The 26,337-nt window shown below is 49.4% G+C and overlaps 1 protein-coding gene across 1 annotated transcript in view; it reads left to right on the top strand.

Annotated features, from left to right (window-relative positions):
* The window catches only part of adgrg6 (adhesion G protein-coupled receptor G6), a gene marked incomplete at its 5' end in the record, with an annotated part of 167,576 nt that overhangs the window by 70,440 nt on the left and 70,799 nt on the right, over window positions 1-26,337 (top strand). The window contains one exon of the mRNA XM_079526453.1: window positions 23,038-23,126. Coding sequence (XP_079382579.1) covers window positions 23,038-23,126 — 89 coding nt within the window. The remainder of the gene's footprint in view (window positions 1-23,037; window positions 23,127-26,337) is intronic.

The raw sequence follows: 26,337 nt of genomic DNA, 5'->3' as shown, positions 1-26,337 counted from the left end.
GTCTTTGGTATGACCCGGCCGGGGATTGAACCCCAACCTCCCAGTCTCAGGGCGGACACTCTAACCACAAGGCCACTGAGCTTTTGGTGTTAGCATAACATAATGCTAACACCAAAAGTGGTTCCCGCCCAAAATGGGTTAACATGGGCTGCAGGCAGATCGACTGCCATAGTGGTCCTTGACGGGGGTTCCAAAGCGGTCCCACCCAGCTGAATGATCGATCGCTATAGGAACAAAATAGACACTTATAACGGGGTCTGTATATAACTCTGAGAGAGTATAGGATTGGAACCTATCATGTTCTGTGTAATATACGTGCCCATTTGTGACCGGGTCTGGCAAATAGGCCCTCATCTTGACCAGAGTAATTTTTCAGTTTTTTACAGATTATTAAAGTACAGAATGTAAAAATATTTGAAGGAGATATGACCATTTTAAAATGATTGTGCCGTTTTTCCCAAAGCTGAGAAAATCCCCTTTGAATGTTCACAACATTTCAACACCTATAGAGCTGGCTAGCCTACTTTGACTTATAAATGTATACATTTAATTTGCCCAAATCAATAATCTGTTGGAATGAAAACCTTCTTCAACATTCAAACTGTGTTAATATGGAGAATCACACAAAAAAAAATCAAGTTTATTTTAGATTTTCTGCCTTTTCATTATAGGCGAGATGAGGACCATTTTGCTAGACCTGGTCACCAAACCAGCAGAGTTAAATTGTTGAGACTCACTGACTGATCACAATGACACAGATAATAGGCTTCCTTCTGGTTCCCTTTTTAAATGTGAATTATTGATGTTTGTCGCTTTTGTTTTTGTTATTTTTTTTGGAGGGGTGTGTGTGTGTGTGTGTGTGTGTGTGTGTGTGTGTGTGTGTGGGGGGGGGGTATTCGGGCTTGTCACTCTCAACTGAAGGTTTATCGTTCCTCTCTGCCATGTTGGTCTTGTTTTTTTGTTTTTTTTAATTTGTCACCGTTCCAGTCCTCCCCTCCATCACTCCATCTTCCTCATCACCCATCATGTCTGCCACAAGCATGCTTCTAACCCCAACTACCACCACCACCACCACCCAAAACACCTCCTCCTCCACCAACACCACAACCTCCACCACCACCTCTAACTCCAGCTCCTCATCTCCTGGTAAGGCTCCCAATAACCGCTTAAAATGCTTTAACATTCACACTCCGTCGCGCGGCGGTGTCGCTTGTCGACGTTGTCATCGACGTGTTTTTTACTCGAAGATCGGTTCTATTCGGCATGTGGCACCGCCGCACTACTGTGGAGTGCAACTGCTGCTCAGCTCATGTTCCCCAGAAGCACCTAGAGATGTTGGTTCGATGTTGGATGCTGAGAGAATGTGACTAGTTTAGGACAACCACTCATATAGCTATGGTGGTTTGGGGGGACATGTTTCTGGATTATAGAGCACCAAAGTCCTGACGTCACTGTCAGTAGAGGGCGCCAATCCACACGTTTGTGTACTTTTTATTTGCATTGAAATCGCCATAGGGGGATTTTACATCTCTTCATATAAGAACGGTGTTTGAAAAATAAACCGATCATCCCGGCCTTTTCACTCATATGGATATGAAGCATCGACTGAAGGTGGAAATGTACAAATATACCCAAAGAGTAACACAATAAGCGTTAGAAACGAGTCAAACAACCCAGAGACTACATTTCTGGGTAGGCGGTGTTTGCGCACAACAGAAACTGACATGTTAATTACGTTTTTATGTTTTTACGTTTTATTTGTATTGATATTTAATGTTTCGTGGTCAGTAGCCTACGAGTCGAGTCACCGCCAGCTGAGCTTACGTCAGCGAGGAATCTCAGGAACGCAATGTGTTGACAGCTGGGCGTGACAGCAACATTGCTTTCATATGTAGTTTCAAGGCTTTTGCAGCCAAAGTAATTCCATTTTCTCCAGAAACTGGCTGTATCAAATATGAATGGACATCATTAACGACGCACAGCCCTGACAGAAAGGCCGGCATGATCGGTTTATCTTTCAAACACAGTTCTTATATGAAGCGACCTAAAATCGCCCTATGGTGATTTTAATGCAAATACAAAAATACATGAACCTGTGTACTGGCGCCCTCTACTGAAAGTGACGTCAGACTTCGGTGCTCTATTTGTTTACTGGCTCTGTTGAAACCTTTAGAATCAAATTTGATTAAACTGGCATGGCATATTTCCGCTTAGATACAGCACTTTTGGGAAGCAATGCATGTCATTCAAACAAGTTCTGGTTCTTCTCATTCATCCATTGAACACATCGAAAAACATCTCTGGGGGTATGGCTTCCTGTATTGAACGCATTCACACCTCATCCCATTAACAGTTTTTTTTTGTGTGTGTGTTTGTTTTTCATTAACTACTCACCTGTACCTGTACCAATTTATTTTGCTAATCAGTTACTACTTCAAGCATCGCCACCAACGCACCTGCTACTGCTGCTGCCACTAACGCTGCTGCTGTTACACACGCCAGCACAGCAACTGGTAAGGTAGCTAACCACACCTCTGATGCTAAGGTAGCTAACCACACCTCTGACGCTAAGGTAGCTAACCAAACCTCTGACGCTAAGGTAGCTAACCACACCTCTGACGCTAAGGTAGCTAACCACACCTCTGACGCTAAGGTAGCTAACCACACCTCTGACGCTAAGGTAGCTAACCACACCTCTGACGCTAAGGTAGCTAACCAAACCTCTGACGCTAAGGTAGCTAACCACACCTCTGATGCTAAGGTAGCTAACCACACCTCTGATGTTAAGGTAGCTAACCACACCTCTGATGCTAAGGTAGCTAACCACACCTCTGATGCTAAGGTAGCTAACCACACCTCTGATGCTAAGGTAGCTAACCACACCTCTGATGCTAAGGTAGCTAACCACACCTCTGATGCTAAGGTAGCTAACCACACCTCTGATGCTAAGGTAGCTAACCACACCTCTGACGCTAAGGTAGCTAACCACACCTCTGACGCTAAGGTAGAAAACCACACCTCTGATGCTAAGGTAGCTAACCACACCTCTGACGCTAAGGTAGCTAACCACACCTCTGACGCTAAGGTAGAAAACCACACCTCTGAAGCTAAGGTAGCTAACCAAACCTCTGACGCTAAGGTAGCTAACCACAGCTCTGATGCTAACGTAGCTAACCACACCTCTGAAGCTAAGGTAGCTAACCACACCTCTGACGCTAAGGTAGCTAACCACACCTCTGACGCTAAGGTAGCTAACCACACCTCTGACGCTAAGGTAGCTAACCACACCTCTGACGCTAAGGTAGCTAACCAAACCTCTGACGCTAAGGTAGCTAACCACATCTCTGATGCTAAGGTAGCTAACCACACCTCTGATGCTAAGGTAGCTAACCACACCTCTGACGCTAAGGTAGCTAACCACACCTCTGATGCTAAGGTAGCTAACCAAACCTCTGACGCTAAGGTAGCTAACCACACCTCTGACGCTAAGGTAGCTAACCAAACCTCTGACGCTAAGGTAGCTAACCACACCTCTGACGCTAAGGTAGCTAACGAAACCTCTGACGCTAAGGTAGCTAACCACACCTCTGACGCTAAGGTAGCTAACCACACCTCTGACGCTAAGGTAGCTAACCACACCTCTGACGCTAAGGTAGCTATCCACACCTCTGACGCTAAGGTAGCTAACCACACCTCTGACGCTAAGGTAGCTAACCAAACCTCTGACGCTAAGGTAGCTAACCACACCTCTGATGCTAAGGTAGCTAACCACACCTCTGACGCTAAGGTAGCTAACCACACCTCTGACGCTAAGGTAGCTAACCAAACTTCTGACGCTAAGGTAGCTAACCACACCTCTGACGCTAAGGTAGCTAACCACACCTCTGACGCTAAGGTAGCTAACCAAACCTCTGACGCTAAGGTAGCTAACCACACCTCTGACGCTAAGGTAGCTAACCACACCTCTGACGCTAAGGTAGCTAACCACAGCTCTGATGCTAAGGTAGCTAACCACACCTCTGACGCTAAGGTAGCTAACCACACCTCTGACGCTAAGGTAGCTAACCACACCTCTGATGCTAAGGTAGCTAACCACACCTCTGACGCTAAGGTAGCTAACCACACCTCTGACGCTAAGGTAGCTAACCACACCTCTGATGCTAAGGTAGCTAACCACACCTCTGACGCTAAGGTAGCTAACCACACCTCTGACGCTAAGGTAGCTAACCACACCTCTGACGCTAAGGTAGCTAACCACAGCTCTAACGTAGCAAACCACGCGTCTGCCCTGTGTTCCCTGTTTCTACTCCAAATCAAAAAGAATCACAGGAAATCCCTGAAGGACATTCAGAGGAACTTGTGTATTGGCAATTTGGGCAGCGTTCTACTTCATCTTGAACCCTTTTGGGAGCCTGCTGTGCACGTCTTGGAAAGTTTTGTATTTACCGTCCGTTCAATTGATTTTTGTTGATGGACTTTTATTTGATTTGATGTTGCTTTTCTTCCTCCGTTCGCCACTTAGTATTGAGTATTGTGTCACTGTCCACAATCATGTTACTTCATGCATATGCGAATGTATTACACAAAACGAGGGTCCCGTGTGTGTGTGTGTGTGTGTGTGTGTGTGTGTGTGTGTGTGTGTGTGTGTGTGTGTGTGTGTGTGTGTGTGTGTGTGTGTGTGTGTGTGTGTGTGTGCGTGGGTCACGGAAGGTCCTGCCGCGTTTGTCTGTGCGTGTCTTTTTTGGATGTGCGGCCCATTTTTACAAACACTTGCATGTATGTGTCAATGGGGATTTTTTAAAATAAAAAAATGGGTTTCAAGACCATCACTATAACCTTGAACAGGATGGAACTTTCCACAGCTGCACAGTGGTGGAAAAAGTACTCACGTTGTGTACGTTGTACTTAATCCATTCAGAACTTGGACCAGATTCTACAAAATGTCTTCTAAATCATGTTCATGTCAAGTATTTGGTCCGCCGACCCCCATCTGAAAATATGCGGTAAAAATAAGCTCGTAGCGTGGCACCGAGTGCTGCGCTACGAGCTTGTAGAAATGTAATATGTACTTAACCCATTTTGGGCGGGAACCCTTTTTGGTGTTTTAAGCATTATGTTATACTTTAAATATTTAAAAATAGCAGATCTACAAGCTGAACTCTGCTAATTTGAAAAATCGTGAAAATGTTCCTCAAATCTTTGAATATATATTCTTTCAGAGTGTCAGTTTTTTAACTAAAATCTTTGCTTCTGGGGAGGTCCCTGGAACAACATATTTTCAGATGGGGGGGTCGGCGGCATATTTCATGTCCTTGACATGAAATATTGAGAACTACTGATATAGAAACATGAGGTTTTTCAGAAAAAAAAAACATTTTAAAGACATTTTTTAAATTTCGACGTCAGGCCTAAATGGGTTAAAGTACCAAAAAGTAGAAAGTACTCGTGCAGAATGTCAGAATTTCACATGTTTTCAAAATGTATAAAATGTGACAGAAAATAGCAGGTCTAACAGATCTAGATGTAGATCGGCTATTTTTCAAAATGGCCCCAAATGTAGGCTATATAAGGCTGAAGTGGTTAATGCATGTTTTGCAATAATAATAACAATCTACAAAGTAACTAGTAACTTTTCGAATAATCGTAGTGGAGGAGAAGCCTCTGAAATATAGTGGAGTAGAAGTTAAAAAAAAAACAAAAAACGTAGGCCTACTGAAAATTGGAAATACTCAAGTAAAGTAAAAGTGTTACTTGAAAGTAAAGTGTAAAGGTTATTACACACTGGCGAATTAGCGACGCGATTTATTCGTGCGAATAATTCGCCTTTTTTTAAAACCAATTGAAGTCAATGCAAGCTTCCACATCAGTGGCGAATGTGCGAAAATGCGACCGTTTTCGCTCTTTATTTGTTCGCTCCGGTGTTCGCTCCGGTGTCGAATTTTTAATTCGCGTCGCTAATTCGCCAGTGTGTAATGACCTTAACTGAGTAAATGTGCTGAGTCCACCGCTGCAGCATAGCTGGAACCCAGACAGGGAGTGACCGGTCAGTCAGGTTTCCGTGGTTTTACTATGGCAGCCAGTAACGGTCAGTACAGTCAAAAAGTACTCCCGTTTTTAAATGTATCAATACTGCAATGTATTGTTTCAGATAAAACTAAAATATGTCTATACCTAAAATGACATTTTATTGAAAATCAATCAACATTATTTGATTTGGAACCCCCGCGGTTAGTGAAGTGCACAGATTGATTTCAAATTGTTTTCGTGTTTGACTGTTAATTCTGTGTGGTTGTTTTCCCTTTCCCTGTGTGTGTGTTGTAGCTCACCAGCCAACCAGTGCCATGTCTACTGTCTCCTCTAGCGTCACTAACCACTCTGCTACTAACCACCCCAAGCCTGGTAAGAGTAAGACCACTGCACTGCACGGCACTAACCAACCACCCCAAAGGCCGGTAAGAGTATAAGACCACCGCAATGCACCGCACACCGCTGAACGGCTGCAAGGGACGCACCGGCAGCAAGGACCATGTAGCCTACTTTGTATTACTGTATATCAAAAAAAGAGACATCAAAAATGTCTCTTTTGGGCCCCGGGCTAAACAGGTTTGTTTGGGAACCTCTCTGATCATTTCCCCAACGTTCACGCCGATACACACAACCGCTAACTGAGAACTTAGGGCCGATTCATACTCCTATTTTACCGCTGTAGTGCCGAAATGATTTCGGCTCGTCAGACATTTTCAGTAGCACCGAAGAGCCGACTTTAGGACGGTACCCCCCCCCCCCCCCAAATTACGTCACATTGTAGGCTCTACAGAGCCGAACCGACTGGCTCTAAAATAGGAGTATGAATCGCGCCTAAGAGTCACTGCTAACCAGCTCCCTGGATATACCATGTTTATTTATTATTCTGTTTTTTTTGTATTATGGGACCTTTTCTGGACCTCCTAGTAAAATATAAACTATATCGTTGATGTCGGGGCAGAAACGTCTTATCTCCATATTTGTACTTTTCGTGTTGTTTTTCCTATATGTATACGGTCTATACTATACAGCATCACACGCCACGCGTCAAAAGTAGCAGGTCGACAATCTCGAACTAACGGATCTGCTACTTTCACTATGTTTGAATTTGAATCCTGAAATCCCGGCAATATATAGGCCTACATAGTAGGGCAGTAGGCGGTTAATCAGTGCCATGAATATTTGTGCGTGCGTCAAGCATGTTTGTGTAGATGCATGGCCCGAGAGCGAATACTGCAGCAGGGAACGTGCACACATAGACGTCAAAGGGGGCCTTCAGCCCCTTGCCCTTTTACCCGTCTGTAAAACAACTGCTCTTTCCAGACCACGGATAGCAGCATTTACTACGGTGATGCCACTCCTTTTCCATGTCATGCCGGAAAGGCAGCATTCAGGAGTCTTGGAGATATTGCTTTTTTTCCCCCGAAGTTCCATTTGTACACTCTCAGAGTTAAATTAACAGTGGTTTTACAATATAAATTAGGGTACCAGAGATAGAAATGCAATTCAATCGGGGGTCCGTACTAGCATAATGCGTGTTCACTATTTTTGTCCCTCTTGCGGGATTTCAGCCCCTGCCCCTCTTAAGGCGCGATTCATACTCCTATTTTAGAGCCGAATAAAAGTCGGTTCGGCTCTGTAGAGCCTACAATGTGACGTCATTTGAGGTTCGGGGGGGGCGGGTACCGTCCTAAAGTCGGCTCTTCGGTGCTACTGAAAATTTCTGACGAGCCGAAATCATTTCGGCACTACAGCGCCGAAACAGCGGTAAAATAGTAGTATGAATCGGCCCTAACACTCTCTGCCCTTCCCTGTACTGCAGTATATTAGCACCGTGGTACTCATTGAGCATAGAGACTGGCGATTATATTGTCAGCATTTCTATTTTGCTTCTAAGCTGGTAAAGGTAGCATATATCATCGGACTATTTCGGACAACGGGGAGCGATTTAGACCTTTGTGATTTATTCAACTCAACTGCTTCAGAGGCTCTGCATGCTAAGTATAGCGTCTTGATCGACTCCTATGCTAAACATCTACGGTATCTCTTTCTGTCACTTCTCTCTCTCTGTCCCGTCGCATTGATCTATTCCTAAAGTCCCGACCCTCCTCAATGCCCCATGCTGACTCATACAGTACATACTAGGACATTCACATTTTTACTAGTTGACTAGTTGCCTAGTTTACTAGTCGACTAGTCGACTAGTTGTTTAACTAACTATTGTGTAAAATATATATATATATATTTTTGTACATTTAAAAACTGTGTACATTGGTGTCTATAACTATAATCTATGTGATCTTGAGGCCTAAAAAAAATAAAATAAAACAAACTTTTTTTTAATTTGTTTGTATCAACTAGTCAACTATACCAACAAGGTCGACTAGTGGATTTACTAGTCAACTAGTCGACTAGTCGACTAGTTGCTTAATGCCCTAGTACATACTGTACACTGACTGGACCCCCCCACTAGACTATAGGGCATCCTTTCAGTATAATAATCGCCCATAACTGGGCAACATTATGACATTGTTGTGATGTTTTGTGGGCAATACGGACAGTATTTCCGGTAGGCAACCCAATGGAGAGCCGTTATGGTCTTGTACAAACCACTGAATAGAGTTGTGTGTTTTAAGAAACAATACAATAGGTTCAATTTTTACACTGTAAGAGTCGTGGGGGTCGGTGCCGAAGTGGGGTCCGGGGGACCCCTGGGGGTAATTGAGGGTACCTACAGTGTAGCTCAATTAGAGATAGTTAGGAACCAAATGGACCCTTATGGGTCTGTCACTCAGAGAGTGTACACTCTCAGAGTTAAATTAACAGTGGTTTTACAATATAAATTAGGGTACCAGAGATAGAAATGCAATTCAACCGGGGGTCCGTACTAGCATAATGCGTGTGAAACTGGGGGGGGGGGGGGGGGGGGGGGGGGGGGGGGGGGTTTGTCCATGCAATTAATATGTTTCAGGAATCACTGCTAGAGCCGTAAAAATCCTCCCTTATCGGGATCACTGGCATATGTTTCAAATGGGGGGGTCCGTGGCCTAATAAATGTTGATTTGGGGGTCCTTGACACGAAAAAGTTTCGGAACCACTGCTATAAAATACTGTCTATCAAACTGGGGGTCCTTGAAATTAAAAAAGAATCACTGGACTAAGGGCTAGGTTAGGTTTAGGTGTGCTGCCCCGTGGGAGGTTAGGTTTAGGGTGAGGGTTTGAGATAGGTTGTAGTTGTAGGACTAATGACTGGTCTAAACCAATGACTAGTCTAAACCAAAAACTGTCTAAACTAAGTACTGCACCCAAGGGCGGGTGGGCTAGTCGTTTGTTTGTCTTCTCTTCTTTCTGCTGTTCTCTCCATCCTTTCCGTCCTCCCGTCTCCTCTCCTCTCTTCTCCCCACAAACAGCTCCCTTGGCCGAGTCCTCCGTTGCCGTTGGTTACCTCTAACCAGCCCTGCTGTTCTCTCCTTCTTCACCCAGTTAGGCCTGAAATCTTCTAAATCCTCCAGTTTTCTGAAATAAATATTTTCACTCGGTGGCGCGCTATCTATAGCTTGTAGATCTGCTATTTTTCAATAGATAAATTATAACATAATGTGTAAAACACCAAAAGGGGTTCCCGCCCAGAATGGGTTAATCCATTTAGACCTGAGAACGATTCTACAAAATGTCTTCTAAATCCTAAACCCTATGTTTCTGTGTCAGTGGTTCTCAAACTACCAACAATTATCTGTATTTGGCCTCCGACCCCCATCTGAAAATATGTTGCTCCAGGGGACACCCCCAGAAGCAAAGATTTTAGTTAAAAATGTTGACTCTGAAAGAATATATATTCAAAGATTTGTGCCACATTTTCACGATTTAAAAAAAAATAGCAGACCTACAAGCTCGTAGCTATGAGCTTGTAGATCTGCTATTTTTCAATAGCTAAAGTATAACGTAATGCTTTAAAACACCAAAAGGAGGTTCCCGCCCAGAATGTATTAATGTTCGTCCAGAAACATAATTCATAAATAACCCATGTTCTCTTTTCCCCGTGTGTGGACGTATACTTCGCTCTTTCATTTCCTATTCCTTCACTTCTCTCTTTCTCTGGAGATGTGAACGCTATCTCTTCATTGATTCCTCACAGACATATATAGCATCGATCGCTTATGCTGTAATGATGTTGAGAGAGAGCCTCGGGCACACATAGTTGAATGATGTGAATAACTTGTGACATTATTAAGCAGTGTTGATTTTGACAGCAAATTCTGATTTTAGCTTTAGTCGTAGTCTCTTGAATAGTTTTCATTTAGTTTTAGTCACACTTTAGTCACCTGGAATGTGTTGGTGTTAGTCTCGTTTTAGTCGACTAAATATCACGAGATTTTAGTCGACTAAATCTACAGTTGATTTAGTCGACTAAAATGTATATTGGCAGTTCTTGTTTCCGCCGTAAGCTTGTACATCGGCTATTTTCAGCATGCGACCAAGTGTAAAATGACTTATACTGGATCTGTTGTCCACCCTAACATTTTAGTCTAGTTTTTATTTGTTGACGAAATTGTCAATTTATATACAGTGTAGTCTTAGTTTTAGTCATCATAGCTGAGTTTTCATTTCGTTTCCATTTCGTTTTCGTCAGTGAAAAAAGGTAGTCGACGGACATTTTTTGTCGACGAAATCAACACTGCATATTAGGTTCCATATTTTTTGGTCAATTCTGACACTTACTGATAATAGTATGGATACTAAGTCTTTCTTTCTTTGATTCTTGCATTAGTTCTTTCCTGCCCGGTCGTTTTTCCTTACAGCAATGTCAACTAACAAATTAGTCCTAATCAAGGCACAATAATCATAGTCACAACTCTAATGCGTTTGTTGGTCTAGGGGCGAGTATTTTAACACTCAATATGCAACCTGATTGAGCTCCCGTTGCAAGTTGCATTGCTCTTTTCTATTGCATATCTGTTACCTGTCCGATTTGTGTAGGCACATTTAAATGTGTAACAATTCTATGATGACTGTAACCTGCTCTTTCACCAACTTGGCCCCCGTGGCGTGACGCATTGTGTTCTGGGTGACAGCGAAGGCGACTGCGTCGTACGCACGGCACCGACTGCGCCTGTCTTCACGGATGGCGGTCCCCGGATCTCCCTCCAAAGCTATTTCCACCCCCACCACCACCACCACCACCGCCGCTGCCGCTGCTGCTGCCGCTGCTGCTGCCGCTGCTGCTGCCGCTGCTGGCACCAAAGCATCGGCTCAACGTCCCTCTCAGCACCTTGTCCGCCGGTCTAAGACTCTAGCTGGACTCGGGCGTGCCTCTAAATCCGCTGGATCCCCTGCCTCACGAGACCGAGGAGGTCACGAGGCGGCGTCCCCAGTCTCCCGGTCGCCGCGTCCTCCCGCCCCCCATAACGAGGGACTTCGCCACGGACGACGAGCCTCCGGTCGAGCCTCACATAAGCCCCCCGGGCACCGCCACCACCGCGCCTCTTCGGCTACGAAGCCCGCCTCCCCCTCCCCTCGAACCCTTAAACGGAGTGCGTTCACTGTTCCTCCTGCTGTTGTGGCCCCTGTGGCGGTTCAACCCGGGGCCTCTGAAGTCCCTCCTCCTCCCCGCCCGCCCTCAGCGCTCTCTGCTGCTTCCGGGCGTCAACAAGCCTCTAGACTCCCGCCGCCGCAGGGCCCTGCAGCAGCAGCAGCAGCAGCAGCGGGCCGCCGCCCTCGGGCCGCCGCCGCCCCACATCGCAGGGCTCCGAGGCCCACGCCGGATCGTGGCGTCCTCCCCGCCGCCCAGCCCGGACCCTCGGCGGCCGCACAGCCTGGCCGAGTGTCGCAGTCCCACCCCAGGGCCCCCCCGGGCCGGCGCCGTGGCCCGGCCTCCAAGACCTCGCTGGGTTTCATCTCCACGCCTCTCATCTGGCCCCCGAGGAAGAAGAGGCCGGAGGCGGCGGCGACGGGCGCCCCGTCCAGGACAGGGGCGTACATGACCAAGCCCGCTCTTCTGCTGCACGCGCATACGCACGCGCACACGGGGTTCGGAACCACCACCACGACGACCGCCGCCAGCAGGGCTACGGTCGGACCAAAACGCCTCAAAGTGACGACCGCGGCTGCGAACGACGCGCGGCCGACACACGCGTCGTCGGGGCTTATTCCTCGTGCGGCGACGACTGCTGCGACGGCGGTCGCCGCCCGACGCGAGACCACGACGACGTCACCCGCCTCGGACTCAAAACCCCCTCCTCCTGGATCCGAGGTGGTGACCGCGGCGCGGGGGTCATTTCCAGAGCTACAGACGGAGGGGGAATCGGACGTGGAGGACGGCTTACACGCGGCCCACGTGGCATCATCATCATCATCATCATCATCATCATCATCATCATCATCATCATCATCATCGTCGTCGCTTAGCAACCGCAAGAACAAGCCGGCGGCGCCCCAGTGGTCGCTGCAGGCGGGTGGGGCGAGCGGGGAGGAGAACGGCACGGTGGGCGGCCACGGCAACTGGACCCACGCCACGGAGCTGTCGGGCGTCGACGGCGTCGACGACGACGACTACGGCTCCGGGACGGAGGGGGTGGCGTTCCTCTACGACCTGTCGGAGCTCACCGAGAGGGGCCTGTTTGACTTTGACTCCCTCTACTCCATGGACGAGCCCCCGTCCTCCTCCCCCGCCGCCATCGCCACGGGAACGGAAAACGGGCAACAGCGCTCTGACTCCTCCCTTCCGGACGGACGAGACAGCGGCGAACGCACTCGTCAAACCGTCCGACCCCCCCTGCGGCGGGGGATTGGCTCCGAGGAACGTTTATCCAGCCAATCGGGGGTGGTGGTGGTGGTGGGGGCCGATACTGCGAAAACAACAACAACAAGCGGTTTTGATGCGGCGGGCGAACTTTCGTTCCATCCGTCCGAAAACGGATTCTCGGTTACGCGGCAGCAGGGTGCCGTGACGCCCACGAGCAGCTGCCTTCTCCTGCCACAGACCAGCAGCGTGCAATCTGTAACACCCGCTGTTCCTCTTCCCCCAACAACACCACCTGGGTGTCTCTTGCCTCTCCTCCCCGTCTCTCCTCTCCTCCTCCCCACCTCCCCACCTCCTCCCTCTCCCTCTCCTCCCTCTCCTCGCTCTCCGTCACCCACTCTCTCCCGCTCTCCCTCTCTCCACGCCGCGGACGCGAGGGACGAGTTCGGAACGCAGTCGACCCAAAAACCGCTCCCTCCCGGACTGTCGTCGGCGGCGCCCTCGTTTCCCGCTCTCCTTCCCGTTCGGCGGGATGTCTCCACCTCTCCCGGCATCCCGCCCGATCGCTACCCCTCGGCCACTCTTCTCTCTTCTCCTCCCGTCGTCACCTCCCCTTCCCCTGTTCATTGTCTCTCTGCGTCCAACCTCCCCCTCTCTTCCGCCCCCACCGCCGTCGCCCCGCCTCCTTCGTCGACTCTCCCCCTCTCCTCCCCTCTCGCGCCAAGTGCTCTCTCCGCCGCCCCCCACCGCTCCCCTGCTCCTGCTCCTCCCCTCTCCTCTCCCTCTGTGCCCGCCGCCGCCGCTCCGCCACCTCTCTCCTTCACCTCCCCTCCCACCCCTCTGCAGCCGTCCTTTCCACTCCCGCCTCTCGCCCGCCCCTTCGTGAGTTGGCCCGCCGAGCGAGACGTCGCCCCCTCGTCGTCTCCTCTTCCTACGTCTTCCGCGGCGGGCCAGGTGGCAGGCAGCGAGAGAGGAGGAGCCTCCCCACCAGCGCTCCTCTCTCCTCCTCCGCCCCCGGCGTCTTACGGGTCACCCGTCCTCGAAGTCTCCACCTTCTCTCCCCGCTTGGCGGCGAGAGAATCGACCCTCGTGGCAGAGGGGAGCACTCGACACCTCCTCAGCGACGGCCAAGGAAGCGGATTCGCCGCTGGCGCGATTCCCGCCGAGCCTTTCGCGGGCCTAATTGAGCCGTCTCCGCCGGTCGTCGCCGTCGCCGCGACCGATTCGCCGGGCGGAGCTCAGCGTGGCGGCCGCTCGGTCACCGGGCCGCGGGAGATATTTGGCCCGGAGCGTACCGTGGCGGTACTGTGGCGGCCATCGCCTACACAGTCGGTACAAAGAGATGCGACGGCGGGTGAAATGTGGACAGCCGGACACACCCCGCCTGCTGACACGCTCCACCCAACGAGCCGTGAGAGTACAAACACTTTGACCTCTTCGCTCTCTTCAAACTCGGGAGCGCGCCCCGAGACACGGAGCGTCGACGCGATATTTCACTCTCCCTCGTCCTCTTCTTTCTCTCCCACCTCCGCTCTCTTCCGCTCCGCGCTACGTCCATTCTCTCTCTCTCGTCTGGCCAACCCGCCGGTCCCTCCTGAGGTCGAGGCGACCTGGGGCGAGTCCCTCTCGCCGCGCTCCCCTGTTCCAGTAGCCGTGTCTCCCCCGGTAGAGACATCTAGCGCTTCCGGTGCGGTCTCGCGCCGAGAAACACAGGGGAGGGCGACGCGAGCGGCGCTCCTGCAGAGCTCAAACAACACGCGCGCGACCCGCTTGGCTGTCGCGAGGGTCACCGGCGCATCCCGCGCGCATCCCGCGACTCAAACCGCCTGCGCCGACGACGATGCGACCCCGCACCCCTTTTCAACCCGGTGGCCAGATCCCTCTGTCGCGGTGCCGACTCGCACAGCAGCGCCCGAGTTCCACAGCGGTTTGGCATCTGGCTCGGGCCCACCGCATGTTGACTCAGGGCCGGGACATTCAGACGCTTTAAACGTGGCGACACACTCGCACATTCCGTCAAGCGCTCAGACACCCGCGGAGACGCCGGCAGTCGTGCTTCGTCCCACGCAGACGCTAGCGCCGAGTCCCACGCGTGCGTTGCCCGTGGACTTTGCACGCACGCCGCCGCGTACGGGCAGTCAGGAAAACGCGGAAGCGGACGACCTCACCTGGGGGTCCTCCGCTTCGAGTCATGGGACGGGGACGGGCGCGCGCGGCGAACACGCTACAAACGCTCCTCCCCGCGCGGTGGAGTCCACGCAGACCGACGCGCACGGCGGTGGCGGCATTGCGGAGCTGGCACGCCGGCCGGGGTCTCGTTTCCCCTTGTTCGTCCTCACTCCCTCCCTCCTCGCTCCCTCCGTCCTCTTCCCTTTCCTGTCCTCCTCCTCCTCCCTCGAGCCCTTCCTCACCCCTCCTCCTCTTCCCCTCGCCCCGTCCACTCCCACTCTCCACCGCTCCACTGCCTCCCTCCCTCTCGTCCGCCGTACGACTCTCTCTCCCCACGCAACCTTTTTTTTTACCCGTCCCCTCTCCCTCGCCCACATACCGCTCTCTCCCTCTCTTCCTCTGCTCCCTCCTCCCTTCGCCACATCGTCGACGGCGTCGGTGGTGGTGCCGCAAGTTGCCTCGGACCAATTACGCCCCGGTCGCTCGCCCCTGCACGGAATGCAGCCGTCCCCGGTTGCCCCTCTCAGCCCGTCGGGGGCCTTTGTTGGCGTCGCCACGGCCGAGACGGTGGAAGGTTCCCCGAGGGCGACCTCCGCCGTCGCCGTGTCGGGCCCTGTTGTCGTCACTCCTCCTCCCATACAGTCAGCGGAGACCTCCAGCAATGAGCACCAAAGACACTCTGAATTGGATCCTAGTGGGTCCTCCTCCTCCGTAATGGGACCGGCGGCTGCCTCGGCGGATAATCTGAGTCACAATGCCGCTTCTCTTCTGGAGGAAAGCCCCACGTTTCCCCTTAACCCGTCCGTCTCCGGCCCCGCCAGGCCTCGGGAAGAAGCATCCCGCTCGCCCGTTGTTGTCGGCGGCTCGAATGCCGGCGCTGCTGCAGCAGCCGGCCCCCCCGACGCTGCGCGACCCCCGCCTCCCGCTCCAAGCGGTTCCGAGCCGAGTCAGATCCCGTCCTCTGTGACGCGTGCGCCGCCTGTCAGTGCAGCAGTTCACCTGAACTCCACACATGCTGCTTCTGCTTCTGCTGCTGCCGGCCAAAGTATCCTCCTCCTCCTCACTACCCCAACCTACACACCTCCTATAAGCGACATCGCCGGCCCAGATCAGGGCTCCGTTTCTGGGTCACCGCCGCAGCCAGCAGACGGGGGGCTCCTCCCCTGGAGGGACGGACACGCCGGCGACACGCACGGCCCCGATTACGTAAGCGCCCCGGAGGTCTCCTCCTCCTCTGTGCCCGGCAGATGGAACGCCGCGACCACAACCACGACCACGACGACCGAGGCGCCCCGAGAGTTGACCGTCGCGGCGACGCGTGAACCGCCGGTCGCGGCGGCAGCGGCAAGGCCGGACTCGGCCGAGAGCAGCGATGACGCCCTGTCGTCCAATCCCGGCGGGAGCCACGGGAGTGCGTCCAAGGAGCCCGCCACCGGGGATCGGGGGCCACCAGATTCGCACAGCTTGAGCGCCGTCGGTTCAAACGTGTCACATCACGGCGGGAAGCAGGGGGACGACACGCGCCCAGGCCACCACGCTGCTGGTGGTGGCGGCGACATGGGAGAACGACAAGGGGACGTTGTCGGGGACCACGTCGTGCCCACAAAGGACGCGCCGCATCTGTCCTCGACATCGCTCAAAGCGACGCCGCCCGCCGCCGGCGGCGGCCCAAAAAATGCCACGGCGAGGCCCGCCCACGGGGCCACGGAGGCCCCGCCTCCCCCGACTTTGGCCGCCAGGCCCGCCGAGTTGTTGCCGCCATGCCAATGTAAACCCCGCTTTCATATTACATGTCTGTGTGGACTGGCATCAGGGAACAGTATGTCACGCAGTCATACACCCCAACAGTAGACGTATAGAGACATGAGAATGTTATAGTAGTGGAATGGCTGTAGTTCGCAGTGGTTTTCAACCCGTTTCATTGTCAACGGTCTATTGTTTATTTGGCCTTTGAGCCACGGATCCACCATCTGATGACATTCTGAGCCTCTCTCAGACCCCAGACGTAGAATATGTCGGATTTTGTCCACAATTCCATACTGTATTGATGTGGTAGGCTTCGTACACACATAAAGAACAACTGTGCTGTGCTCTGCCTGTGTTTCATGGCCGCCCCAATGCTTTTCCAATGGAAGTCACGTGGTTTGACCAAACACTTGTGTTTGATTGCCCCCCCTCCCCCCCTCCCCCCATCACACACAACTGTTTGGTGAAACCACGTGACTTCCATTGGAAAAGCATTGAGGCAGACATGAAACACGGACAGCACAGAGCATGTTCGTCTGATATGTGTGTACGAAGCCGTACAATACATTCGCTTATCGCGTAAACCTCTTGTAAATTAAGTAATGCCAGGCTCGGCATGAGATGTTTTATAATAAATACTGTAATTCTTAAGAGTGTTAAAGATCTAATAAGGGTCCATTTGGTTAACACCTCCTCCCCCATCCTTTATCTGGGGACCACCTGGAACCCCCTCAAGGACCACTGGTGGTCCCCCGGGGCCACTGGTTGAGAACCACTGCAAGAATTAGCCACTGCAAGAAATATTCATCTTTAACTTGTCATTTCAAATGTGGACTTATAGCCTCAAAGTTGTTTTCTTCTTTCCTTAAAAGCTATAATATGACACAGATGCGTCCTCAGGTCTAAATGGGTTTAAACGGAGTCAAAAGCGCCGGTCAATATGCCGAGAGACGTCCACTTGTTTCCGACGCAAATCAACCTCGAACTCAAGTCTCTCGCATTCAAAAAACGGGCAACAGCATTTGATTGTGTTGACGCTCGATTTTGAGGATGTGCAGCGGAGCAAAAAAAATCATAATCTCCCCCATTGGCCCCGCTGTTTGTTTTCTCTTCCATTTATTTTCAGACAAATTAAATGTCACAGTCGAATGCTATATGTTAAAAATGACACGCGGGAGGTGGAAATATTCTTGCAGTGCCGTAGCTGAAGAGGTGGCTGTCTGCAGTAGACGTAGCAGTAGTAGTAGTAGTAGTAGTAGTAGTAGTAGCAGTAGCAGTAGTAGTACGAGACCTCGTTAGTTAGACCTCTGTTCACACTCGTAGTGTCGCTGTAGCTGTCAAATCGGGTTAAGGGGTTTGTTTAAATATACTCTTGCTGGTTGCTGATTGGTTGGTTGTGATTGCGGGGGGCCGGGTTTAGAGCACTAACATGGAGTGTATAGTTCCAATCAGGGATGAACTAGTGCACCTGGTGTAGGCTACCACTACTTGCACCTTTTTGGTATTGGTATCTCTCTCTCTCTCTCTCTGACTATATATCTCAATCCACTGAGCCTCTTGGGAGAAGTCCTGCTCTGTTGCTTTTTGCAATTCATCGCCGAGTGAAAAACATTAACATCACCTCAATAATAAAACTGAAAAAAATAAACTATAATACAATAAACAGGTCACTATTCTGTGTTTCATGACCGACATGTAGAGTAAAAAAAATCTAATCAAATCTGCTGTTTTAATGGCCCAAACTTGTAACATGTTACTGTGGACTGAATAAGACATCTGCAGAAGGCTGCCTCCCACGAGAGCTGATGGAGGACAGATTATTGAGAATATAGGACAGCTGTCTGACTAACCTCAACTATAGACAGTGGACTGACACCTAGTGGCCGCTGTGAGCCATAGCAGGAGATTGAACAAAACCTCGGGAAACCATGAGATGAAATGCGACCACCTCCTCGGCACACACAATGGCACAATGCATTCCGTTTAAATGCTACATTGTTATTTAACAAAAGAGCATATTATACTGCCGTGCTACCCTATACAAATGGCTTCTCTGTTGGTGTTTGGTTTGTACAAAGGCCCGGGAGTAGAAGAACCCGTGTAAATGTTACACTCCGCAGAACATTTGCAAGTCAAGTTAGTTTGAAGTATAATGCGTCTCCACTCTCCATTTAATTGACATTGCAATTTGGCTTTTACGGTACTGTAGTAGAGTAAACTGGGTGTGTTTTATGTTGCAAACATTCACAAAGAAATGTAATTCATACAACCAAATTTGTGTCTACTTTGAAATGTCATATGCTTATACTGTAGCTCTAGGGTTATTATTTGTTTTGACTCAGCAGGCAGTCCTACTCTTTTAAAGGCAATTCATGTTGAAATGATGTGGGGGAAAGCTAAAAAAAAACGCCACTTTGGGCTACTTTAAAACGGCCAGGTGTAAGTAATTTACCCATTTGAAAATCACTGCTGCGTCTGTAAAAGGTCTGTACTACTCTCTAATACAAGCCATTCAAACTCTCCGTTCATAAAAGAATACGCCTGGGGAAACATAGTTTTACAAAATGAATGTTCAGAATACATTCCGTATCGTTTTTATTTGAATATGGACAAAATGTCCATAAACTCAATGTACTAACTACAGTAGCCTATTGTTGACAGTGGACAACAATGACAATGATTCAGATTTTAAACCATTGCAGAGTCACAACTTGTATTCTATTAGTCCCGCAGCTTGTGGGGTGGGACATTTGGTATATAGTGTTTTTTTTGGCCTACAATATTGTCTATATACATACATTCGTGAATCCACTTGCTGACCCGGCTGTCGGTATTGAGCAATTGTTTTTTATAGGGGTTTCTTGTGACCCTACCATTAACATCCTATATAAGGCATACATGTCAAACTTTCCTTATTTAAGTAGCATGTGACGTGTCAAACTAGGGGGTTTTCATGATTCTGAATCCATTCCAATCATTAGTTTTGCACACAAAAAAACACTCCTTGGGCTAAACATGGCCATAGCCGTCATGACAAAATGTGATGAGGTCAGCACAAATTTGATGAGGTCTGGGCACAATCATGAATACCCCCTAGTTTGACATGAAACAAAATGCCCAAAACAGACGACGTCACACTGATAAGCAACAGCATGAGCGCGCATCGCGGCAGCAGAAGAACACCACCTCTCATAAGATGCAATGGAAAAGTTCTAACTGCACTCACGTGTAAAAAAAAAAAAAAAAAAGCCCCATCAAACTTTCAGATGCTGTTTTTCTCCCAGTGTGGAGGAAGAATGATTAGGATTTGTATTGTGATCTCTCGCCCTTGACATATATAATCCATTGGTTTCTGTTGTGTTTGAACAATAATAGCAATTCAACACAGTTGTCCTCAAAACCACACCTCCAGTCGCTGTCATAAGGACGGGAGGTGCGCTCATGAACACGGCAGCAGAGCCTATTTGTGCACGGCTGCACGCGCACCTGCAGCCCATCAAGTATAATTTATGCTTCGTCCCGCGATGGTGTCGCGCACACAGACCTCTACGCTCACAACAGTCGCATCCGCGATGCGATGTGAGCTTGTATATCAGCTGTTCTCTGTGCGCAATACTGTTGGGCTTTGAAGTATAAATGTCTCCTAGGGTGCATCTCACTAGCCAACACACGAGGAGGTTGAATGAGCTGAAACCAGTGCTCCCCAAAACAACAGGTTTGGAGATCTGTTGGGAATTGATTACATGAAACAGTCACCCGTGTCCCAACGTTTGTAAACAAATAATTGGTCTATACCGACAGCCGGTCAGCAAGTGGATTCATGAATGTATGTATATAGACAATATTTTAGGCCAATACAAGGTTCAAGGTTCTTTATTATTTGTCTCCCGAGGAAGAAATGTGTCTTAGACAAAGGGCCCGCATGCAAGCGTAGCCCTTATGCCCATGTCGCCGCAGTGCAGCGCCAAAATACATCTTTCTTGCATCAAAGAAAAAGAAAACAGAATAAACATCACATCACATTACATTACAGTTGCATTGTATTGTGTGGGCACGGAATGTACTTGGGTGGGGGGATAGGGGGGGGGGGGGTGGTTGGGGTGGCGGGGGCTTGGGCCAGCCCAAGACTATATACCAAATTTCCCACTTTAAACAAAAGAAGCCTGTCGGCTGCCAGACTATATTTATTCTTTAACTACATGCTTTCTTTAATCACACTTTTGGGGACAGCTTGGGGACTTCTAGAATGGCTGCCACTTGCATGTTGTGCTGTTAATTAGCATAACGAGGGTGACAGATTGGGCTGCGTTATTATGTGTGTCTTGAATGTCACACAGTATTTCTGTGACATGTTAATCAACTCCAGCTTCTCAACTTCCAGCTCCGGGGAATGCCATACTGCTAAAGTTTTCTTGTTGTGGCTTCATTCAAATTAAGGCAATTTTGCCTCCACCTGGCTGTTCCAGATGTCTAATCTAATCAGATTCCATTTAAAACCAGCTGGCATTCTCTCTGGGTGTAAGCACACTTGGGCTTCCATGCGCGGGCAAAAGCCGCTTGTAGCAGGCGTCTCTTCTTGGTTTTTAGACAGCTGGTGGATGGAAATTAAGCTCCACCCACGCGGCATATTCGGCCATATTCCCGGAAAAGCTTGCCCCCGCAGCATTCTGCCGTGTGGGTGGCAGCGTTGTTTTTGGCAGCAAATTTCTATTTTAGTTTTAGTCATAGTCTCTTGAATAGTTTTCACTTAGTTTTAGTCACATTTTAGTCACCTGGAATGTGTTAGTGTTAGTCTAGTTTTAGTCGACTAAATATCATAGGATTTTAGGCCACTAAATCTACAGTTGATTTAGTCGACTAAAATTTATTTTGGCCGGCCTTGATGCCGTCGTAATGACTGATTTTACATTTGCTGAAAATAGCCGATCTACAAGTTCACAACATGTCGCGCTGCGACGCGTTGTGAGCTTGTAGATATTTTCAGCATGCAACCAAGTGTAAAATGACTTATACTGGATCTCTTGTCCACTAGTCCCTTCCTAACATTTTAGTCTAGTTTTTAATTTGTTGACAAAATCGACAGTATATTTAGTCATATAGTTTTAGTCACCGTAGCTTAGTTTTCATTTAGTATCCATTTAGTTTTCGACGAACATTTTTCGTCTTCGTTTTAGTCGACGAAAACAACACTGGTGGGTGGAGCTTAATTTCCATCCAAAATAAAAACCAAGAAGAGACGCCAGCTGCTGCGAGCGGCTTTTGGCATCTTTGTGACACTAAAGTGTGCCTACGCTGTCTGCGGGTCAGGAGTGGAGAACCACAGCGCTGTGACGCACAGTGGTGGGGAAAAAGTACTCCATTATTTACTTATTAGTAAAAGCATCAAAATACTGTAATATAGAAATACTCCGTTGCAAGTAAAAGGCCTCACTCAAACCTTTCGATCTAGCATACAACATTGATGCATGCTTGTTGTATGAATGTTGTGAGTGTCATGGCCGCCCCAATGCATTTCCAATGGAAGTCACATGGTTTGTAGTCCACATTTTGGACTACAAGCTGTTGTATGGCTTTTGGCTGTGTTTCGACTGCCCCCCTCATACAACACAAATGTTGTGTCAAACCATGTGACTCCCATTGGAAATGCATTGGGGCAAGATGTATCACACCCTTTGTATACAACAAGCATACATCAGTCTGTTTCGAAGGTGTGAGTGAGGCCAAAGTCCGGAATTCAAAATGTAAAATGTCAAGTAAAGTACAAATACCTCAAAAATACCTCTCTCTCTCTCTCCGCTCCTCCTCCTTCTCCTCCTCCTCCTCCTCCTTCTCCTCTTCCTCCTCCCCCTCCTCCTCCTTCTCCTTCTCCTCCTCCTCCTCCTTCTCCTCCTCCCCCTCCTCCTTCTCCTCCTCCTCCTCCTCTTCCCCCTCCCCCTCCTCCTCCTCCTCCTCCCCCTCCTCTTCCTTCTCATCCTCATCCTCCTCCTCCTCCTCCTCCTCTTCCTTCTCCTCCTCCTCCTCCTCCTCCTCCTCCTCCTCCCCCTCCTCCCCCCCCTCCTCCTCCTCCTCCTTCTCCTCCTCCGCTCTTATCTGTGTAAGGCAGCAGATTTTGCCCACATCATTTTTACAGAATATAATTGGATTTTGTTGCCAGTCACACTTATAGCTCCACCACCACACACACACATACATCTCCTGCTATGTCGCTGCACGGAAGGAGGCCGAAAACTAATAATAGATAGAAACCCCGTTCGTTTTATTGAGCTTCGTGAAAGTGCCACGGTGTCAAAGCACGACTAATGTCTCATTCTTATTCTCTCTCTCTCTCTCTGTCTCTCTGTGTCTCTCTGTCTTCTCAGAGGGTTTTTTCTACAGGCTCTCGTTTGAGGTGGACGACGAGGACTCTGAGTTGACGGAGGCGGAGGTGGAGCAGGCGGTGGTTCAGTGGGTGAGACGTGTACCACACGCTTATAGACCCACTGTTCCCCAAAAACAGTGGGTCGGGACCATAGAGTATTAACCCGTTTAGACCCGAGATCAGATTCTAAAAAAATGTCTCTTCTACATCCTGACACTTTTCTGAAAAAGCTATGTTTCTGTGATTTAAAAAAAATAGCAGACCTACAAGCTCGTAGCGCGCCACCGAGTGGCGCGCTATGAGCTTGTAGATCTGCTATTTTTCAATAGGTAAAGCATAACATAATGCTAACACCAAAAGGGGTTTAAATTGGTTGGTTGTTCATTTTGACCCAGCAGTTCTTGGAGATATGGCTTATATACAGAGTTGGGTGTAACTACACTACTTGTAGTGTAGTTACTGTAATTACACTACTTTTGTCGTGACGACACTACTCCTCCAAATTGAGTAATCACACTACAGTTACTGGTTGCTTTAGTTACTAGTTACTAGTTACTTGCGTCCTGCTGCTGCTTTCAGCGCCCCCCGCAGCGGCCCCCGCCACGAGTGGAGTTTGATTGTTTGTTTTATTCCTTCACTTGTTCAACAACCTGGTATTAAAGAGCATAAAGAAATGTCCTCCTTATTAGGATTATAAAGATTTGTTAAGGGGCAAATTATGTGACTGCATCTCAGGCCATTTTATGGAGTAACGCAAAAGTAGTGTAACTAGTTACTTTCTCCAGGGCGTAATCAAGTAATGTAAGGCATTACTTTTTTCAAAAGTAATGTGTAATGTGTAGTGTATTACTTTTTTGAGTAACGGACCCCAACTCTGCTTATATAGAGTAATGTCTTGCACAGAAACAGCGAGTTGGGCCTGAAAGGTATCACTTCTGTGGTCTCTAACATTACACATACATGTATAGCTGCATGTTTAAGCATGTATTTCATATGTGTAGTCTAGTATGGGAAGAGTCTGCCTGTGCTGTTAACTCATTTTGGATACAGTAATTTATAAACAATTCTGGTGAAAAGCCGGAGAGGCTGCACGCAAGGCAGTCCCTCAGTCAAGCTGGGTCACATTTGTGTTGTCAAATGTTTTGTAATTGATTCCAAAATAGCGGATCCATTAACTCATTTACTGCCAGAGTACATTACATTACATTACATTACAGTCATTTAGCAGACGCTTTTATCCAAAGCGACTTACAATAAGTGTATTCAACATAGGTAGGGAACAAAAACTACTAATCACCAGAAGTCTTTAGTGCATTTTCTGCAAAAACAAGCAACCAAGAGTATACCTAGCGCTAAGGTAAAAGTGCAATATATCAGCTACCTATTTCCTTAACCGGATGAGACAAAATAGCTAAATCAAATGAGCATGAGCTAAAACAATTAAGTGTGTCGACTAAACAAGATCCAATAAACAATACAACAATAGAAAACAAACGTTCGTACAACTAGTTAACAACAAGTAGGTCAGGCAGAGAGGAAGGGTAGTGTTTCCTGAAGAGGTGGGTTTTCAACCTGCGGCGAAATATGGGCAGTGACTCTGCTGTCCTAACATCAGTGGGGAGTTCATTCCACCACTGTGGGGCCAGAACAGAAAAGAGTCGTGACCGTGTGGATCGGCCAGAAGGACCCTTGAGTGACGAGGCAATCAGTCGCCCCGAGGTGGCAGACCGAAGTGGTCGGGCAGGGGTGTAGGCATCGACCATAGCCCGGAGATAGGAAGGAGCTGTTCCTTTCACTGCCCTATAGGCTAACACCAGGGTTTTGAACTGGATGCGGGCCGCTACGGGGAGCCAGTGTAGAGAACGGAGAAGGATGGTTGTGTGGGAGAACTTGGGGCGGTTGAACACCAGACGAGCCGCAGCTTTCTGAACAAGCTCCAGAGGTCTGATGGCAGATGCCGGAGCACCAGCAAGGAGGGAGTTGCAGTAGTCCAGGCGGGAGATGACGAGAGCCTGGATGAGCACCTGGGCTGCCTTCTCCGTGAGGAAGGGGCGAATCCTCCTGATGTTGTAGAGGAGGAATCTGCAGGACCTTGTCACTGATGCGATGTTTGCCGAGAACGTCAGTTGATCGTCCAGGGTCACACCCAGATTTTTCGCAGTCCGAGTTGAGGTCACCACAGCATTATCAATGGTGATGGCCATGTCTCGGTGCGGACAGCCCTTCCCCGGGAGGAACATCAGCTCGGTCTTGTCCAGGTTGAGCTTCAGGTGGTTTGTCGACATCCACGCCGAGATGTCAGCCAGACAAGCAGCAATGCGTGCCTCCACTTGGGTATCAGAGGGGGGGAATGAGAGGATCAGCTGGGTGTCATCGGCATAGCAGTGGTAGGAAAAGCCATGGGAGTGGATGACAGCACCCAGAGATGTAGTGTAGAGAGAGAAAAGAAGAGGACCCAGAACCGAGCCTTGGGGAACCCCAGTTGTGAGCCTGTGTGGTTCTGACACAGACCCTCTCAGCATCACCTGGTAGGAGCGACCCGTCAGGTAGGATGCAAACAGGGAGAGTGCAGAGCCTGAGACACCCATCCCCTCGAGGGTGGAGAGGAGGATCTGATGGTTCACCGTGTCGAACGCTGCAGACAGGTCCAGGAGTATCAGGACGGAGGAGAGAGAGTTCGCTCTAGCGGCATGGAGCGACTCCGTCACTGCCAGCAGGGCAGTCTCTGTCGAGTGACCCACTTTGAAACCAGACTGGTTGGAGTCCAGGAGGTTGTTCTGGTGGAGATAGGAGGACAGTTGTTTAAAGACAGCACGTTCGAGAGTTTTAGATAGGAAGGATAGAAGGGAAACCGGTCTGTAGTTCTTGATCTCAGAGGGGTCAAGTGTCGGTTTCTTCAGGAGGGGGGTGACTCTGGCAGTCTTGAAAGTAGAGGGAAAGTAGCCAGATGTCAGAGAGGTGTTAATAAGGTGGGTTAAGAAGGGAAGAAGTTCAGGTGCAATAGACTGCAACAGAGTGGATGGGACCGGGTCCAGAGAGCATGAGGTGGGGCGACTAGAGGTAACAAGGAGAAGGACCTCGTTAGGGGAGAGGGGAGAGAAGTGGGATAGAGAGGGGATGGGGGGGGGGAGAGGAGTAGATGAAGGTAGAGAGGGGGGGGTGGCAGGCAGACGGGTGTGGGCAGTGCGCAGGGCACCAGCCGGGGGAGGAGGGAAGGAGGATCGGATATCGTTCACCTTCTTGTCAAAGAAGTTGGCGAAATCGTCAGGGAGGAGGGACGAGGAGGGAGGAGGGGGTGGTG

Source organism: Electrona antarctica (assembly GCF_951216825.1).
Source record: "Electrona antarctica genome assembly, chromosome: 17".
NCBI lineage: Eukaryota > Metazoa > Chordata > Actinopteri > Myctophiformes > Myctophidae > Electrona > Electrona antarctica.
Note: the sequence above shows the minus strand (reverse complement) of the source record. Positions and strands in the feature narration are given on the sequence as shown.